Here is a 19,412-nt window from a genome sequence, read left to right as displayed (position 1 = left end):
TGTGTGTGTCTACAGTCATTGATGTAAATCTGATCACGTCTGTGTGCACATTTCTCATGGTGGATGTGGGCGTGTTTAGGAATATGACAAGAAGCGGAGAGACGAGGTAGTAAGTAGTGGGGGTTTGAAGCCCAGGGCATTTGTTTTTGTAGTTTGAGTACCCTCTGTTTTAAAATAGCATTATTTCAACGTGATATGTGAAGCATTACAGTATTTTTAGTATTGAAGGGACTTACCCAGTTCACAAGGAGAAAAAACTGATGTAGAAGCTTGAGGCAGAAAGTTGCTGGGACATAAGGATTATTTCTTTCAATTGAGGTGTAGTTGACAAGGAGGTGAGGGTTGTCAAGGATAGTAACTCATTTTATATATCTATGCATGTGTATGTATCGAGATATATACATTATATTTACATATCTATCTATATATACATTATACTTACATGTATGTATCTATATTTGTACACAGAAAGATATATATAAGTATATATACAAAGATGGGTCTGACCGATTTCCTGCAGGGTTCCTTTCTGGTGAATTCTGTTTTCTAGGTGGAGGGCAGGACACCTGCTGAGGATGAAGATGTGTTAGGTGTGGGGTTGGGAGGGAAGGAGGCACGGACTTTTGATGATTCGTCTTTGTGTAGGGTAACCATCCGTGTTCTGGAGTGGGAAGGGGCAAGGCGAGTGAGCTGAGGCAGTTAGGGACTTTGATTTGGGTCTGTCGTCTTGAATACTCTCGCATCCAAGTTCCTGGAGGCACATCTCCGTCTGTGGCTTTCGGAACTTTCTGGAGTCCACAGGGTCTTGTAGGGTGCAGCTCTCTGTAAAGTCATCTGCCTATTCCTGCCTCCCCCCACCTTTAGCTCTTCTCACCCCTGATGCTCGCTGACCTTGGGCAAGGTCACAGCAAACATGCATGTCTGCATGGTTTCCCCATCAACCTCCTTCCTGTAGGCTGGCTGCCACATCCTGGGGCTTTGCTGTTCTAAACGAGTTAGACTCTTCTGCACAGTGAAGCCATCTTCATTTGGTCTGGAGGGATGTGATCTCCTCAAGGATAAATAATTCTTTTTGTTGTTGACATTAACAAGTGTCTCGTATAGTGTTACCTGGTAACAGATTGTTACCACACTCGTGGCGAGTGCAACAAGAGTGACAAGCTTGTACAATCACCGTTGTTACAACCGAAACCAACACAACATTGTGTCAACTCTTCACGAAGAAAGTAATAAAAAGTGTCCCCAGGAGAGATCGAAAGTGATGGTGCTCTCTATTCTCTTGGAATTTGGTGAAATATTTATTTTTTACAATCAGGAGTGTTTTCTCTTCTCTGTTGTCTTTCTATGATGCTGCTTTTGGGTTTTTCTGGTATCTTCCCAAGAAGCCCCACTATCTTTGTTGAACAACCGATGTGTGACTCATGAGTGGGCAGCCGGGTCCCCGCTGTTTTTATTTCTTTGTCTTTAACATTTACCTTTAGGGAAAGCTTCCAAAGTTCCCCATCTCATTTGATAAATTCAATTTTCTGCTTTTTCAAATCTGTTTTATTGCCTCTGGAACCATTTTAAATCCCTTACTTTTAATACTGTCAGATCTTCTTTCCTCTTACCCTTTATTGCATCAGAAGTAACAAAGGGCCTGTATGGTCTGGACAGTGGAGGGCTTGAAAGTTGTTCCATGTAAAATGCATTTCCGTGTTCTTTGGTGAATATTCTGCAAAGCTATATTGTTCCCCTGCCTCCTGAACGCCTTCTTAAATGTTTTCCTTTTATTTGGCACCTTTTGTGACTAGGTCCCATTCCTCTTCTGTGTTTTGTTTATTTGCTTTTTCTCTTTTGCTGTCCTTCTACGAGGGTCGTCTTTTGCTGTGCAACTTCCCTTCACAGAACAGAGGGTGTTGTCTTCGTCCTGGTTTCCCTTGCTCCTGTTAGAGTTCCCAACAAGCATCTACCCGGAGGGACCACTGAGCCTGTGTTCGCGTGCCCTGCCCCTGCGGCTTGTAGCGTGAGCCCTGAGCCCTGTGCAGGAGGATCGGGCTTGTTGATACTCCCAGCAGGGGACCCAGGGCCCGAAAGTTCCTGGGCTCTGGACTCGGTTAGGCTTGGCCTGGACCCATCCCCGGAGTGTAGGGAGGTGATGTCACACCTCCTGTTCCTTGTTAGCAAGACACCTCCTTGGAGCTTTCCGTGCAGGTGGCCAGGCTTCCTCGTGGGTCTTTGAACTCAGCTCACTGCAAAAGTTGCCAACCAGCCCCAGTGCCATTTTGCTCTTAGATACATCAGGGGAGTTCCTCTAGGCTGCCTGCTGTTTTCTTTTTATGACCTCATGCTTAGGGTGGCCAGACTTAGCAAATAAAAATACAGGATTCCCCAGGGCATTTGAATCTCAAATCAACAACAAATTTATGTTCTTTCTCTTATGCACATGCCCCTGTGATGTTTCTGTTTATTGGAAATTGAGACTTAATTGGGTTCGTGTATTTTAGCGGGCAGCCTTAACTGTGCCGTCTTGTTTTGCACGTGGTGTCCCATGTGACCTCTCAGGAATCCCTGTGGCTCCTGCCTGGCATCCCAAACTTCACGTTCAACACAGGTGAGAATCCTGTACCTGCTACCCCATCCCCTCATGTTCCGCTTTCCGGTCGGCCCGCGGGGGAAGGTCAAGGTCGGTCAAGGTCGGTCCTCAAATTGCCGTCTTCCCCATCTTTCGTAAAAGTACTGTTTAGGGAAATAATTACGTTTTCAAAAACGCTAAAATTAATATAAAATCTTTCCAACACCACTGAATTGCTCTAAGATGGGAACATACCGCTTTCCTTCAGATTGGTGTTTAAGGCCATGGCCTCGAAATCAAATGTAATTTTTTTCCTAATGGGCTATTAATTGAGATTTACTGGTTATCTGACATCTTCCTCATGTTTATGTAGAATTGGTGTTTGTAGGTTATAAGAGCCGCCCCTGTTGGGGATTCAAGGGTAATGAGTTTTACTTCTTAGTCCGTTCTATGCATTGTGGAACAGAATTGGCATGATTTTTGCAGTTTTGTTTAAAAAAAAAAGAATAAAGGAAGTATAAGTAAATACCCTGAGTTTTGGGTCAATTTGGAGCCCTTTTAATAAAGCAATAAACATTGAGGTCAGATACCAGGAAAAAGACAAATGGGCCATCTGTGCAAGAAAGCTTAGAAATGACTTCCCTTTTCAAGGATGTTTGCAGTGATCCCCTATTCCTTTCCCAAATAAAATCAGAAGACCCAGGGTCATGGTCCTTGGCATATGTAATTAGTTACACAATTAAGATTGGTGTCCTTAAGGAGTAGGGGTCCAGTGTTGGATGGGAGATTTCTCGTGGTCTTAGTGTCTAGTGTGGATCATGAACGATTTACAACTTCACAGGTTGGTCTTGGCACTTTCTGGAATGAAGGAGAAGCCGGTGTGAGATGGCTTGAGGCAGTTGTTCTGAGCCACGCCCAGGTGTATTTTTAAGAATCAGGAGACACCGTATCGTTGATGTTGGTCTTCTTAGTGTTCTCGTTGTGTGGAGAAGCAGCAGTTACGTGGAGCTCTTGATGGGGTCGAGGATTCTAATTATAGACAGATGGCGGAGAGAACACAGCATCCCAAATCCTGCTTTAATAATATAATCCGCTCTTTGTCATATTAATGTCATAATTCCTTTGTCGATGCATCCGTTCATGCATGTATCAAATATTTATTCAGGACCTGGTATTTTCCAGGCGCTCTGCTAGGGACTTCGAAAACATGGAGCAAAGGACCCAGGACCAGTCCCGGGAAGCATTCCGGAGAAGTGACTTCATAAGGCCCCCCGTGGAGTGGCAGGGTGGAGGGGCACCCAAGGAAACCGTGAAGCATAAGGTGCAGAGCATTAGCAGAAAACCCACCCCGTTCTTTGCTTCCACTAAAACTCACACCGCCAAGTACGGGGGTGTAGGAAACACGGATCCGGAGTGATTTCCAGGAAGTTTCAAAAACATCATCCTGTTATCTGGTATCTGGTTATACCTTTGATGTTTTGATTTTGGGGAAAGAAATTCCTGTTTGTTAGGTTAAACCGCACGGAAGCATGGCAGGGGTCAGCCCAAACAGCGGTTCAGCACAGCACAGACCTTGGCTGCTTCCTTTGGGAAGGACTCAGTTAGGGTTGGCCTGGACCCTAACCTGGCGAGTCACGCCCTGCCGTGTCGCAGCTGGATGGGGCCTCTATGCCCTGGTGGGGCCCTCAGGCTGCACGCCAGCCGTGGGGGGATAGGCAGAGGGTTCAGGGACTGGCCTGTCACCTGGGAGCGAATGCAGCAAAGCCGTGCACGGGAGGAGTTCTCACTCTCTCCTGCACTCTGGGACAGCCACTGCTGGGGTCTGGACTCAGGTGGGCTTTAAGCCTCAGAACAGGTGTTCCCGGGGGCCTTTGAAGCTGGTCAGCACAATGCAGGTCGGGGCCCCTGTTGCTTTCGCTGCAGAATAACCAGAGAGAATCACAGGGCTACTAATGAGCCGGGCTTTGTGTGGCTGGTGGAACTGTGCCTAGAAAGTCAGTGTTCCCAAAGCAAATAATTTCCATTTCTAAAACCCGTCAAATTGGTTCTTGCATTGTGTAATTTCTACGTCTGTGTTTTTCTTACAGAAAATAAGGCATACCGTAAAAATAGCAGTTTCGTTTTTCTCCCCTCCCCCTCTGATGGAGGGATTTGTTCAGTAAGGAGAAAAAAAAAAAAGACTACCTTTTGTGCTCTGGGATCAAAACAGCTTTCAGGGAGGATACGGGTGTAATGAAAAAGGCATGTCTCCTGGGGACGTGGGGTGCGTGCCTGACACACTGGGGCCCGACAGGACACGGTCAGGTCCCCTCCCGGAGGGTCCTTCCAGCACCTGCTTCTGGGCTTTGCGTCTCAGCTGAACCCTGAGGGGCGTGTGTGACTCAGCTGATTGTGAACGCCCATCTTCATTCACCTTCTCCCCAAGTCTTACTGTTCCCTGGTGGCTGGAGTGTCCTTACATGGAGTGTGTGTCCCAGATGGAGCGTGGAACAGGGAGGGTCGGGTGGGGTGTGGACGGAGCATCCGCGCCCTTGCTGTGAAAGTTATTTCTGGTCCTGGTCTCGGTCCGTCTGGTGGCGTTAACCGGGACAGCCTTCTCTGTTGACGCTGGTGTGCTCTGAGGTCTTCCCTAATCCTGGGTGATGGCTCCTTTTAGCAAAAAGAGAGCACGTCGTAGGCAGTGCCCCACCGTAAAAGCAACATACTTACGATCGGGTGAGTGGATTGCGTAAGAAGATTTGGAGACAGTGGCAGGGCTGGGACGAAGATGGCATTGGGTGACAAGGGGTAGGAAGACGGGGGAGTATGGTTTGTTTAGCACAGGCCTGGGTTCCTAACACCTGCGCTCCGACCCCTCCCGACAGTGACCGAGAGCCGCGGCGTCCTGGAGAGCGTCCAGAGGTTCTCCTTGCTGCCTACCTACCTCCCCGTGACCTACCGCATCAACAACGCCGACGTGGCCTTCTTCCTCAAGGAGGCCAACCAGGACATCATGCGCAACTCCAGCCTGCAGTCCCGCGTGGAGTCCTTCCTGATTTACAAGGCCAAGCGGCTGCCCGTGCTGAACGCCAGCTACGGGCCCTTCTCCATCGAGCAGGTGGTGCCCCAGGACCTGATGCTGCCCTCCAGCCCCTTCGGATTCACCAACAAGTTTTCCCTCAACTGGAAGCTGAAGGCGCACATCCTGCAGGACAAGGTGTACCTGAGCCGGCCCAAGGTGCAAGTGCTGTTCCACCTGCTGGGCCGGGACTGGGCGGCCCCGAGCCCCGGCGAGAGGCTGCCTTGCCTGCGCCTGTTCGCCTTCCGCGAGACCCGGGAGGTGCGGGCCGGCTGCCGGCTGCAGGGGGCCCTGGGGCTGTGCGTGGCCGAGCTGGAGCTGCTGGCCGCCTGGTTCGGGCCCCCCAGCGTGGTGGCCGGGAGGAAGAAGGCACCCGGGCTGCCCGAGGGGAGCCCCGTGGAGCTCTACTACTCCGTGCAGCCAGGGGATGCCCGCGGGGACTGTGCAGATGGCGACATCCGGAAGGGTAATGCCGTCCGGCCGGGGAAGGACGGGCTGGAGGAGGCCGTGCCCCACCTGCAGAGGATCGGGAGTGTCTTCCTCTACCAGACAGGCAGCCGGCCGGCGCTGAGGGAGCTGCGTCTGGACAGCAACGTGGCCATCCTGTACTCTGCGCACACGGCCAGGCAGGGCGACGTACTCACCTTCCCCGTGGCCGTGTCCCGAAACTGCAGTGCTGATCGCTTCACGCTCAGGTGAGTCCCCTGGAGCACCTGTCCCCACGCCTCCAGCCACCCACTCTCCGGCCCCAAGAGCCGCGTACACACCCCCAGAAGTGGGACACCTTCTGAATTTCCTAAACCCCCTTGTCAGGGTGGGATGGAGAGAAAGCTTTGCTCTGACCCAGTGGGCTGGCAGTTTGGTGGTAAAGACGTTCTGATGTCCAGGATAAGCCAGACCCTCCCGGAGCAGCTCGGGGGATGCGAATCTGCACCCCCCACCTGAGCCTGGGGTCTCATTGGAAGTCTGAGGAATGTGGGGGGTCCCGCCGGGCCCTTTGCGCCTCGAGGAGTCCAAGAGCTCACAGTCGCGTTGGCAAATGGGATTCCGACAGTTGTCTGAAGGAGAGAGGGTAGTTCTGCCAACTCAGATCTATTCCCAGCCTGTGAGTTCTAAGTATGATACGGTATCGAGCTCCCTTAGTTTGTTTCTCTCCGGAAATAGAGCTCAGTGTTCAAAATATAAAAGAGCATAATGTGTGAAGCATCTACTGTAGCGTTTGTTGAGTAGCTTACATAAGAAAATACCAAAGACGAGACATTTAAGAGGAGTACTGTGCACTTTGGGGGAAAAGATGGGTTCATTATCACTCTGGGAATACGTGAGAGCAGCTCTTTGCTTTGGCTTGATGGGATTTTCATGAAACCGTTTTCTGTTTGTTTGAAACACAAGACAGCTTTGCTGCACAGGTCCCTGGGCATCCGTGTGATTGGGTCTTCCTAAAAGCATCTTGACGACATTGTTACCCAACACGGAAACTTGATCTCACGTGCCACATGCAACACCTGCAATGACCCCAGAAGACAGGAGGCTTCTGTCCGTGACACACAGTTTCTGTGTGGGGTTTAAAGTTCACGCCCCGTGGGTCAGTTCTCTCAACCTTCTCCCTGTGAGCTTCAGATCTGCTTTTTCTTTATTCTCCTTTCTCTTTGTTTTTGTTAAGAGGTGGGGGAGTTTCAAAAAGGAACCTTTCTTTCGCTTGTACCTTGCACATTTACGCTTTGCTGATTGTGACCTTTTAATCTTAACTAAAGATACAGAAACCCATGCACCACATTAATCTAATGATTGGATGTGGCTGATTCTTGGCAGGTACAGACCTTTGGCTTGGGCTGATGGTGCATCAGGGAACTGACCCCCGGGGATTTAGGCCACAGAAACACATTGGCAGGGCTGAGGCCTCATTAGCTCTCCTTCTGTCCTCTGGAGTCAGCCCGGGATTCAGCTGCTCACACACTCTGCACGGTTTGCTGGCTTTGTGCTCTGCTTTTCCAGGATTGACGGTCTTATACAATGTTCTTTGTGGCAATGGTTGCTTATGGAGGGAACTGTTTTGCTCATAGAAACCAAAGGTTTGGAATAAGGAGAGCTTTGTTCTTGCCTGATTTCGGACCCTCTGCCATCCTGTACGTTTGCCGGCGGCTGGTTGTTGAATTCCTGGACCCAGGGGGAAAACCCCAAATCTGCGGGAGATAGTATCTGTTTCCAGTCTTTTAGGGAGGCAGTCGTATGTGTCCCATTAAACTTCCCAGAAGGCTTTGCTCCTGATGACTACCCATCGCACATTAGAACGTGGGCAGTGGAGTCCTGAGGACGGCTCCATCATTGGCAGGAGGCCACAAAGCCGGCAGAAATGTGCTTTGCTGAGCCGTGTCATCTGAGGAGTCCAGACCTTTGCAAGCGCAGAAACAAACACATTTTGAAACTCCTAGATGTGGTCGCCCTACACCTAGACATCAAGGGTTTGAGAATTTTGAATGCACGGGGAAAGTGTACTTGTTTCAGAGTTGGCCAGTTAGAAATTTGTAAAGAAAAGATCCAGTTTCTAAGTGCAGGTAATCGTGAAGTTGATAGCTCATGAATGTGTGTTGACCCCGGTGAGGTGGGACACTTTCTGTCCCCTGAGCAGCAGTAAGTGAAAACTTGAAATACTTTCATGACGAGCGAGTCCTAGGGGTTTGTGACAACGGCTGGAGGTGAACGTGGGTCTGGTCATGCTCTTAGCATCAAGTTTGAATTCTTCTAATTAGAAAATAATAAAACACTGTATCTTTTTTAATGAAGTCCATTTCACACTAATTTAGCATAGTTTCCAAACTGGGTCTTAGACTGGGTCCGGCTCTGCTCTGTCTGCATCTGGTCCTAATAACCCTGCATGCTCCAGCCACGTACCTTACGTGCTTTTCTCTGAGTGCGTGATTTTTGTTTCTAGACATTCTGTGTTGACCTGCTAATGTGGTCAGGGGTGGGCTGATGTCTTATAGGTCACGTGTCAGCTGGACATGCACAGTCACTTAAGGATGACCAGGGACGGGAGGGGACTAAAGTGCCACCAACAGGAGGGAGCTCTCCCCACCCCCACCACCTACAGCAGCTGACATTTGAGCTCTTTGCTGATAACAGTTGCCTCCTAGAAGACAGTCAGTAACTGCGCCAGCTGTTCCTGTGCCTGCGACCTGAGGGTGACACCGTGGCTACTGCACAGGCCTTCGGTTCTAGGAATCCAGTTTTGTCCTGCAAATCATCAATGAGGGTAGTTTAAAACAGTATCTGTGTGTGTGTGTGTGCAGGCGGGTGTGCACATGTGCATGTGTGGGTGGATGGGTGTGTGCATATACGGTGTGTGTGCAGTGTGTGCATATGTGCATGTGTGTGCAGGCAAGTGTGTGCATGTCTGTGTAGGTGGGAGTGTCCACATGCGTGCGCATGAATGTGTGCATCTGTGGCGCGTGTGCGGGCAAGTGTGTGCGTATGTGTGCATGGGTGTGTGCAGGGATCGGTGTGTGCATCTGTGTGAGTGTGTGCGTGAGTATGCACATGTGTCCGGGTTTGTGCGTGCACAGGTGTGCGTGTTAACAGCCGAGAAGCCGAGAACCTGAGTGGGCCTGTTTGTCGTCTTAGGACTCCTGTCCCTCCTGCAGCTGCTGTCTTCCCAAGCAAACCTCCACAAAAGAAGAAAAGCAGATGCTTTCATTCCTTAGACATCTAAAGATCCCTTTTAATTTCAGAAAATGTTTTTCTTCAAGTGAACAACTGAAGCATCCCACGGCACTCAGGCCCTTTCTTCATGTTCTCACCTCCGGTTCTGTCCCGTTTCTACCCCCCAGAGAGAGCCAATTTCAGAAGCAGCCTAGGTCTCTAATCACCTGATTGTGTGTCTGGAGGAAGAAAAGAAGGCGGGATCTCTCTCACCACCCCCCATTTCTTCTGTTCCTTTTCCCCACAGAACATCGGTTCGAAAGGGGTCCTGGCCATCAGATCTGAGTGCGGGGCTGGAACCAAATATTTGCATAGCATGAGCTTAGTTGTGAAAAATGCAGGAAGTGCTGGTGGAAAGGTCTGTAACACCGAAGAACAGGGGCTTTTCTCAAAGTCAGAGACCTTCTCAAATTTGTTGAATGAAGGAATGAGTGAGTGGACCCGTGGTTATTAGGAACGAATGCATATACGTGACTCAGGTCTTTGCTGTTTAACCCTAAGTGCTCGGGATCATGTGGAGGACAGTGTGTCCAGCACGGGGTCACATGGCTGTCTCCAAAGAAGACATTACTGAGGCAATGTTCTTGGGAAGATGAGAGTTAGGATGGCAGCAGCAGGAGAAGATGGTCAGAGTATTTGATGAGGGAAGAACCCGGCCTGGGTTGGATCAGGCTCGAAAGATCTTCACTGGTGGTTCACGATGCCCACTTTGCAGGATTCTGAGCTTGTGAGGACTTAATGTGGTAGCTTGAGAGTGGCCTGACTTTCACTCCCTTGAAGCCTGCAGCTTTGAACCTGCCCTGACCTAGAATCGGGTCCTTTTCTTAGTCTGTTTCAGGTAAAGTATGCCCTGGTAAAGCCAGTGATCTTCGTTGCTGGCCATCAATTCCAGTCCAACTTATTAACCAGAAAATAAATAAATAAACAAACAAATAAATAAATAAAGAGCTTGCAGGGTACATATGGTCATATATATGGTATATATATGGTCTCAAGGATTAATAAGAGACGGGGACTCAGGGCTTGGTGAGAGATGGTGGACAGAACAGCCTACTGCAAGCATCTGTTCCACCCCCGGCTGTAAACTCCTTCGTCTGCATTTCTCACTCTCACAGCAGGTGCAGGGACTCTGGGGAGGCTCCCGCTGGCTACCTGTCTACCTGCTGTCTCTGCAGGCGGTGGGGGAGGGGCTGCCTGTGGCTCTAAAAGCACATCCCACAGGCGCAGGTGCTTCCTTCACGAGGAACCCATTGGGAAGGAGGTGCATGCCAGGTGTCCTCAAACCCCAGCGAGCTCTGTGACGTCTGTCCCTGGGACTTGCCTCCCGTTGTCGTCCAGTGGACATTAGCAGAGTTGCGTGGAGTAGACAGCGGGCCGGAGGCAGATGGAGAAAGGAGGGTGTTCTCTCTCTTTTAAATGAGCTTTTGATCGTAGAGTAGATGTTGATTTATAGGGCAGTTGTGGAGTTGGTGGAGGACAGTCCCAGATGCCTCACGGCTGGTTTCCGCCATTACTCACATGTTACATTAGTGTGGTCCGTTTGTCACAATTAGCCAACCAGACTTGCTTCATGGTCCCCTAGGCTCTGCCCCTCATCCCCTTCTCGGCTCCAGGATCCCAGTCAGGACATCGCATTTGTGTGGTCATTGGGTCTCTTGGGACACCCCACCCCCACCCCACAGACCGTTTTTACTCAACTGTTCAGAAATTGGAAGAACGTCCCTTTGTGGGGGTCGGGGCTGGGGGGGTACCTGTTGCATGGTTTTCTCAAGACTGGATTGGAGTGATGAGTGATGGTGGAAACCAGAGAGACAAAGTACCCTGGTCGTCCCATCGTGTCCATGATATGCCTGACTCACCACGGCCACAACCTCACTTTCGCTGGTGTGGAGTGTTTCCTGGCCCCCACCCCGAGGCTGCCTCCCCCTGTCTCCCCTGCACCATGCTCCCTGCTTTGGAAGGAAGCTCACAGTTACCGAGTGGGGAGGGACACTCCACCTCCCCGAGCTGTCATATCTACCCGCATTATTTGGAATTCTGCAGGAGAAATTTATTTCAACAGGAGCACCTGGATATTTGTGCTACAGTTTGAGTTATAACCCAGTAGAGCCGATGGGGTTCCCCCCACTCACACTGCTGACATTTTCAGATTGGGCAGTATTTTGTTGGTGGGGGGGTCAGTCTGGCCCCTGCAGCCTCCCCCACTCCCACCCGCTAGATGCTGTAGGAAAGAAACCCCAGCTGCGAACCCCAAAATGTGCCCAGATATTGTCACGCATCCCCTGCAGGAGAAGATACCCCTGCAAGTTAAAAAACCACTGAACTAGATTATAGTCATTGGGGAAAAAAACATTTACAGAGTGAACTCACCTCTCACACAGGGGGACGTCCAGAGTTTAGAATTAAGGGGACATTGTGTGTGGTCAGATCATGAGAATCCTTTAAATTTCCCGCAACCTACATTCTCCTTTCTGCTAGAACCCATGCTCAGTGTGGCAGAAGCCATTCACTGCCTGGAAGGTGCAGCTTCCCCTCCTGCCTCAAAACACAGAGCCTCAAGGGCACCGAAAGTCAGCTTCCTCTTCCCAGTTGACGTGGGAAACCAGGAAACATTTCATGTTCTCTTTTCTCGGTGCGGGGAGCTGTTGTGCGGCAGCTCGTGGAGGACGTAGGAAGGACGGTCTCCACAGTCCCCTTTGGGGCCTGTCTCTTGTCGCTACACCCAGGAAATGTGGGAGAGGAAACAGAATGGGTCGAACTGGGTGGACATGGCAGTTCCTGTCTTCGTTGTGGTTCTGGAAGGTTCTCTTGGGAACAGGTGGACATCCATAGATGTGGATGTGGTTTTGGCAGAAGGTGAGGGTGTGGCCTTGGGAACTGCTGTTCCTCCTTTGACCAGGGCGCTGGTACAACGATTTTAATGAAAGGGATTTCTTGCTGGGTCAGCCTTTTGGGTTTAAATGACATAATCATTACTGTTATTTGAGGGACGGACCCACAGACAGGCTTGTCTTGCGTCTCGCCTTCTCTGGGGTCATATTTGGCTCTGCAGACTTCTGGCCGCTGTCGTCTGCCTTCTGTCTCCTTGGGCTGACCTTCATCTTCACAGGGCTCCCTCATTGTCCTATCATCCTGCATTGTAGGCCGCCCGTGGTCTCCTTCTCAACCAGACTGACAGCATCTGTAGGGAAAGGACCTCAGTCTGTATCTGTGTCAGCGCGACACCCGCTGGAATGTTCTGATGTCCCGGACAAGCTTTGGTCCGTAGATCTGGGTGAGCGGGAAGACGCGGCGGGTGATCCGGCTCAGGCTGGGTCATCCTGGGGGCCTTGCCCCGACCTCCCAGCACATCGCTGCGCCCCAGGGCGGGGAGGAGTACCCCACGCCCAGGCCAGGGGGATTCCGAGGTGGGCTTTGGTCCTGAAGGTCGTCTGTTCATGCAGGTCTCCACCGAGACGTCAGTGTCCCCGGTAGGTGTGGTCAGCCCTGCACAGAGCTGTGCGGGGAGCATCTTCATGTCCCCTAGCACGTTCAGACTCTGTTTCTCTGTGTGCTCCTCGGGGCTCCTGCAGGGGTGACGCGCAGGGCTGGGGTGGGGGCTGCGTGAGACTGGAGAAGGATTGCTCATTCCCACGGTAACCACACTTGTAATCTGTGTCAAGCACTGCTTGGGGCGATTTGGATATTTTTTACAGGTTTAATCCTCAAAACAGCTTTTCTGATTGGGCATAATGATTACCTACATTTCTAGAAGGGGCAACTGAATGAGTGGTTCCCTGCTGGCCCGGTGCCTTGCCAGAGTCCCCGGAGCCAGGGACACGTGACTTAACGTCCTGAGGACACGGCCTTGGTGACACACAGCCCTCAGACACACATCCGAAAACCCATCTGCCTGAGTAAAGGCCGGGGGTGGGGCGGGTAGCCGCAGTGTCTCCGAAATCCATTTTTTAAAAGCACTTACGGGAATGAGTTCCCTCAAGTGTTTTTCCCCAGTCAGGAGCTCCTCGCTGAGGGCAGAGTTCGGGGCTGGGAGGTGACCCAGAGCAGCCCTCGGCCTGGCCCCTGACCAAGGGAGGGAGCTGTGACAACTGGGATGTTTGTAGGGGGCGCGCAGGTGCTGACACAAGCCCCTGAGTCCTCCCAGTCACTGGCTCTGAGGGACAGTAGTGGACTGGGGTGGCCAGGTCCGGTCCCTGTGCACATGGCCATCACCACACGGAGAGGCACTTTCCAGTCCTTGGGCAGAGTTCACCTGTGGCTGACTGCATGAGGTCTGGGTGGAGAGCGTGCAGCGTGGGGTCTGGGGGCCCCAGGCACCTGGCCTTGTCACTCTGTCCCCTGGGAATGTCACTGGAGCTCACAGAGCCCCAGTTTTGTGTATCGTGGGGGTAGAAGTCAAAGGCCACAGTGAACCTTGAACAGAATGTGTATGGTCAGTGAGGCATTCAGTAAATAACCTGTCAGCAGAGAAATGCCTCAGGGATCAGGTGGCACGCAAACCTGACTGAGGTCCGTCTCCAATGAGCACCATCAGGTCACCGTGAAAAGGGCAGGTGTTAGCCCAAGGCTCAGGTGACTTGTAACGAAAAGAAGGGGCGTGTTCAGAGCTGCCCAGGAGCGTTTCCTTGGATAACTTAGGAGAGCGACGGACTCCGTGGGTATTCTGGAATGAGATGCTAGAATGAAGCCAGATGTCAATATCTTTTCTCCCGAATCTGAAGGTATGAAAAACAAAGTGATTTAAACAGACCAGCAAAAATAATATCAGCACCAACCGACAGAGGACTGGTTGGGGGGGGTCACTAAAGAGTGAGCAGAGGTTTCTAGAAACCTGCTCTGAGCCTCTCCCCACCTCTCCCCACTCTGCAGATGTCCCGCCCCCTCAGGCCTCTGCGAGGGGCCTCTGTGATGGGTTCCACAAGGCCACGCAGTCTCTGAGTCTCTTCGTGTGGGGATGTGGGCTCCTGCCCCTGCATGTGCCCTGGGCCTCAGCTCTCGGCTTTCGCGGTAGAACAGGGCCAACGTGAGGATCTGGGAGTCTGAGGCTGGACCGTAGCAGGCCTTGACCTTCCTCTGTGGGTTTCAGAACACTTGTCCTTGGAGCCCGGAGCCACCGTGGGAAGAGACCAGCTGGTCCTCTGGGACAGAACCTGAGGCTCCATGGACGGGGAGGGACTGGGTAGGCCCAGGCTTCGTGCCCACCCTGTCGAGGCCCCAGACGGTGAGGGAAGCTGTCTCGGATGCTGCAGGCCAGCTGGCGACCTCAGCCCCTTCCAGAAGCGAGCAGGTGCACCTCACAGCAGAGACCTGCTCACATTCCGGGTGCATGAAGTTGCCGTGTCTAGAAAGGCTGCTGTAGTTTCCTGAGCGGCGGTGGAGAGCTGTGAGAGGGCTGCCTGGGCTGTCAGGAAGTGGTCGTCATGAAGTATTCCCCATAAACATGCCCCGTTTGCCCGAGGACACAGAACAGGTGCAAGAGGGCCACTCCCTCTCAGCTTCTCCACCATCTCCCGCTCTCCTGGAGCCTCCTGGCTCCCCCCGATCACCTGCCTCACCCCGTGTCCTACCTGAACTCCACCTAGCCCCTGGATGTGTGTGGCCGATGGGACCTGATGGCGGGAATCCTGGGTGTGGGAAGTGAGGTCCCTGTAGTTCACCCTTCTGTCCTGCTCCGTGGTCCCTTTACAGGCCAGAGCACCCACCAGTCAGCCGTGCACCATCTCCATTTCCTACAGAGAGATCTTGCCCTTGGCCCCCAACAGCGCCGGCTCTGAGCTGTGCCCTCCAGACCCGGGAGAGGGGTTTCCTGCTCGTGCGGAGCTCGGGGCTCCAGCACCATTGTCCGGCTGGTGTTCGAGCATGTTCCACTGCTGTCCAACCGGCACCCTGTCTTCAAATGCTCTGGTCTCATCCCCGATGTGACCCCGCAGGTGCAGCAGTGTGAGGAGATCTTTTCTACGGAGGCAGAATAGCTTTTCTGATTACCTCCACATCGTACCAGAAGCACAGTCGCCGGCGCTTCTCCTCTGTGTCAGTCCCAGCGGGGAGCAGAGGGAGAAGGGTCTCAGGGCAATGCAAAATGAATTTAGCCAAACAGGAAATGTAATAAATAAGATAGAAACTTTGGAAGACCCACAGGCAAGAGAAAGAGAGCACGGCGGGGGGAGATAATGCTTTTCTCTCTACTCTGTGAACTCCTTGTGCATAGGTGAAAATCAATGCTTGTATTTCTTTCCCTTTCTGGTTTTGGGCAGTGCAAGGGTAGGCAGTGATAAAAGACACCACCCAAGGATGCCTGTCCTCTGAAAAGCAAGGATCCAATATGCAGAGATGAACTGGAGGGATCCCCTGATGCCCAAGGTTATTCAAGCAGACGGAAGATGTGCAAAGTCAGGCATGGAATGTTTGGAAAAACTGTGGAAAGGGAAGATAAGGCGTAGCTCCGTCCGTCAGCATCCTGGCTGAGCTCTCCTCCTGTTGAAAACATTTTTTTTTTTTTTTTTTAATGAGTATTTTTACATTTCCGTAAGTCACAGATATCTTTTTTTTTTTTTTTTTTTTAATTTATTTGACAGACAGAGATCACAAGCAGGCAGAGAAGCAGGCAGAGAGGAGGAAGCAGGCTCCCCGAGGAGCAGAGAGCCTGATGCGGGGCTCGATCCCAGGACCCTGGGATCATGACCTGAGCCGAAGGCAGAGGCTTTAACCCACTGAGCCACCCAGGTGCCCCCTGTTGAAAACATTTTGAAAGAAGGTAGAGGGGCGCCTGGGTGGCTCAGTGGGCTAAAGCCTCTGCCTTCAGCTCAGGTCATGATCCCAGGGTCCTGGGATCGAGCCCCGCATCGGGCTCTCTGCTCACCAGGGAGCCTGCTTCCTCCCCTGTCTCTCTCTCTGCCTGCCTGTCTGCCTACTTGTGATCTCAGTCTGTCAAATAAATAAATAAATAAATAATCTTATTTAAAAAAAAAAAAGAAAGAAGGTGGAATGCTGGGACTGGGTCAGAGATGTCCAGGTTGGGCACGGGCCAGATTAAAACAAAGATGGCAGCTCCCTCTGTAAATATCTTGCAGGCAGGAAGGAAGAAGGAAGGAAAGCGGGAAGGAAGGAAGGAAGGACAGACATACAAGAGGGGGAGAATTTATTTTGGAACAACACATAAAACAGAAAAAAAGAGACATCTCTGTGAGTGCTTACATGGGTAGGGAAGTTTTTCTTTTAAAAAGAACATGAATTTAATAAGCCAAGAATTCAAATATGAACCAAAAAAAGCACCCAGAGACAGTAAGTAGACTAGAGATCTAATCCATGAATGGGGCATCCAAACAGCACAAAACAGAAGTTACAAGGAATACGATAGACGTGGGTGAAGAGGGGAATTACTGACACATGCGGAGAAGGTGGAGATCATTTTGGTGAAGGCCACGGGAAATGCAAGCATTAAAGAATCAGAGGAAAGATAATGCACACGAGGATGAGTGATGATCTAGTGTGAGGATAGTGACTGTCCCCAGAGTTGGCAGTACCACAGAATGAACAAAGCAAGTCTTTACAAATAGATCTTTTTTTTTTTTTAAATGAAGTAATAGCTACATCTGTCAATCCACCAGACATTCTATGTTGCAGAACAAAATCTTGTTAAAGAAATCAATACTAGGGTGCCTGGGTGGCTCAGTGGGTTAAAGCCTCTGCCTTCGGCTCAGGTCATGATCTCAGGTCCTGGGACCGAGCCCCGCAGTGGGCTCTCTACTCAGCAGGGAGCCTGCTTCCTCCTCTCTCTCTGCCTGCCTCTCTGCCTGCTTGTGATCTCTCTCTATCAAATTAGGTAAAATCTTAAAAAAAATCAATACTGAAGTGTAACTGAATTATGAAATTTCAATCCTAATGAAATAATGAACTAATCATTTAGGCAGAATGCACATTACTAAGGTCTGAAGAGATGGCTGTATTGTGTTCAGAGACAAAAAGACATGATGGCATGGAAGTGTCCGTTCTCCCCAAATTAATATGTGGATTCAGTGTAGTTCTAATAAGAACAGCATCTGGGCCACCCCTTGGGGAGCTTGGCAGGTTGGGGTTGAAATCTGTGTGAAGACAAAAAGGCCAAGAGTGGCTAAGACTGGAAAGAGAAGAATTTAGAGGGGCCGCTGGAAATCCATGGCTATTCGAACAGGGTGATGGTGGAACCTAAGAGGCAAATACAGTAACGGACACAGAAAGCCCCAGAACCACCGTGCAAATACAAGGCTTCGTGGGACAGAACTGTAGGTATCGATCGGCGTGAAGAGATACACATGTGGGGCCTTATCCACATGAGTAGAAAAGGTATCTGATCTCTGTTTCATGCCATTTGTAGACGTCAATTTCAGATCAATTAGGCATCCCAAGGGGATAAAAGGAAATTGATGTAGAAGAAAGTAGGAAGCTTTATATCTTTATAAACCCCACGGGGAAAAGATTCCTTCAGCAAGATACCAGAACAGTGACCACAGAGGGAGCATCGATACTTTTGATGACATTTTAAAAAGAAGTTTTTTTTAAAACAAAAAAGCCAATCGTGTATCCGAAGAGGGTATTTGTAACACACAGGATCAACAAAGAAATAGGACGGAGAATATATGAAGGACACCTGTAATGCAACAGTTAAAAGCAAATAAACAAATAGGATAATGGGTTAGGGCCCCTCAGAGAAGAGAAAACACAAAGCAGCAGTCCAGTTTAGAAAAAAATACTCCATCTCATCAGAAACCAGAGAAAAACAAATTAAAACCATAATCAGTTCAATTTTATAACCACCAGGTTTCCAAGAGTCTGCTTGCTCTCCAGAGTTGTGAACGCAGGAAGAAAAGCCTCATTTGTTGCTGCTGGAGGAAAAAAAAAAAAAGGGGGCAGCCTTGTTAGGAAGTACTTTGGGGTTACCCCATGATAGGGGAGATGTGTGTACACGTGACCCCATGTGGCCACTTCTGAGGTCTACAACCTGGAGACCCTCTTGCACTTGTCTGCCCGAGGGCACAAAGCAATATTCATGGCAGCACTGTTCTTACCCCACAAACCTGGAAACAAGCCAAGTGACCACCACCAGGATAATGCAACCATACATGTTGACGTATTCCTGCAGTGGGGTCCTTACACGTTCATAAAAATGGTCCTGTGACTTCTGAATACACCAATACGGGTAATCGCGGATCTATACTGTGAAATGCAGTGGAGGGTTGCAGAAAAGTATCTTTCTGTGACGATAAACATAGACATCAAATTAACAGCAGACCGTTCGTGAATGATGGGTATGTCTGTTCATTTAGGTGCAGCTGTAAAAGATAACAAGGAGGTGAGTACTAGATTCAGAAAAATGGGTCCCAAGTGGGACGGCGAAGATTTTATTGGGGAGGCACATACAGGAGGCTTCAACGACACAAACAGATCCTAGTTCTTCATTGGCGTGGCAAGTACGTGGGTTTTACTGTCTACCGAAATGCCCCTGTATGATATGTACTCTTCAAATGTGTGTGTGTATAATTTCTTATTATTTGTTATATTTATGTATATATTATATAATATGTATTTTTATTATTTAAAGATTTTATATATTTATTTGACAGAGTTCACAAGTAGGCGGGGGGGGGGGGATGCAGGCTCCCTGCTGAGCAGAGAGCCCAATGAGGGGCTCGATCCCAGGACCTCGGGATTAGGACCTGAGCGGAAGGCAGAGGTTTTAACTCACTGAGCCACCCAGGCTCCCCTATAATATATACTATTAATACTATATATGTATAATTGCATATATAATTTCTACTAGTGCTTTATATGTACTTGTGTGGGGGGTAGTGTATGTGAGATACATGAAAGATTTTTAAAACAATTTGTCAGGAAAAAGCAAGTCACTTGTCACGAGGGGAGGAAATTCAGGCTGGCTTTAGACTTCGCAGTAACACAGGGTGCCACTCAACGCCCAATGATGATAGAACCATGTCTACAATCACTAAGTGTTCATTAAAGATTTTGGTTATTTTATATTTGTGTAATTCTGTTTCAGTATCTATAATACTGTAGAGTTATCCTGATATGAAAATTTTGCAAAACATTAGGTGCGAAGAAGTGAAG

The 19,412-nt window shown here is 50.0% G+C and overlaps 1 protein-coding gene across 1 annotated transcript in view; it reads left to right on the top strand.

Moving 5' to 3' along the window:
• Nucleotides 1-19,412, top strand: part of TMEM132D (transmembrane protein 132D) — a 568,943-nt gene that overhangs the window by 150,246 nt on the left and 399,285 nt on the right. The window contains exon 2 of the mRNA XM_059140271.1: nucleotides 5,419-6,307. Within this exon, the coding sequence (XP_058996254.1) occupies nucleotides 5,419-6,307 (889 nt within the window). The remainder of the gene's footprint in view (nucleotides 1-5,418; nucleotides 6,308-19,412) is intronic.

This window comes from Mustela lutreola, chromosome 11, assembly GCF_030435805.1.
Source record: "Mustela lutreola isolate mMusLut2 chromosome 11, mMusLut2.pri, whole genome shotgun sequence".
Taxonomy (NCBI): domain Eukaryota; kingdom Metazoa; phylum Chordata; class Mammalia; order Carnivora; family Mustelidae; genus Mustela; species Mustela lutreola.
The sequence above is the reverse complement of the archived record's forward strand: the minus strand, read 5'-3'. Positions and strand labels throughout refer to the sequence as shown.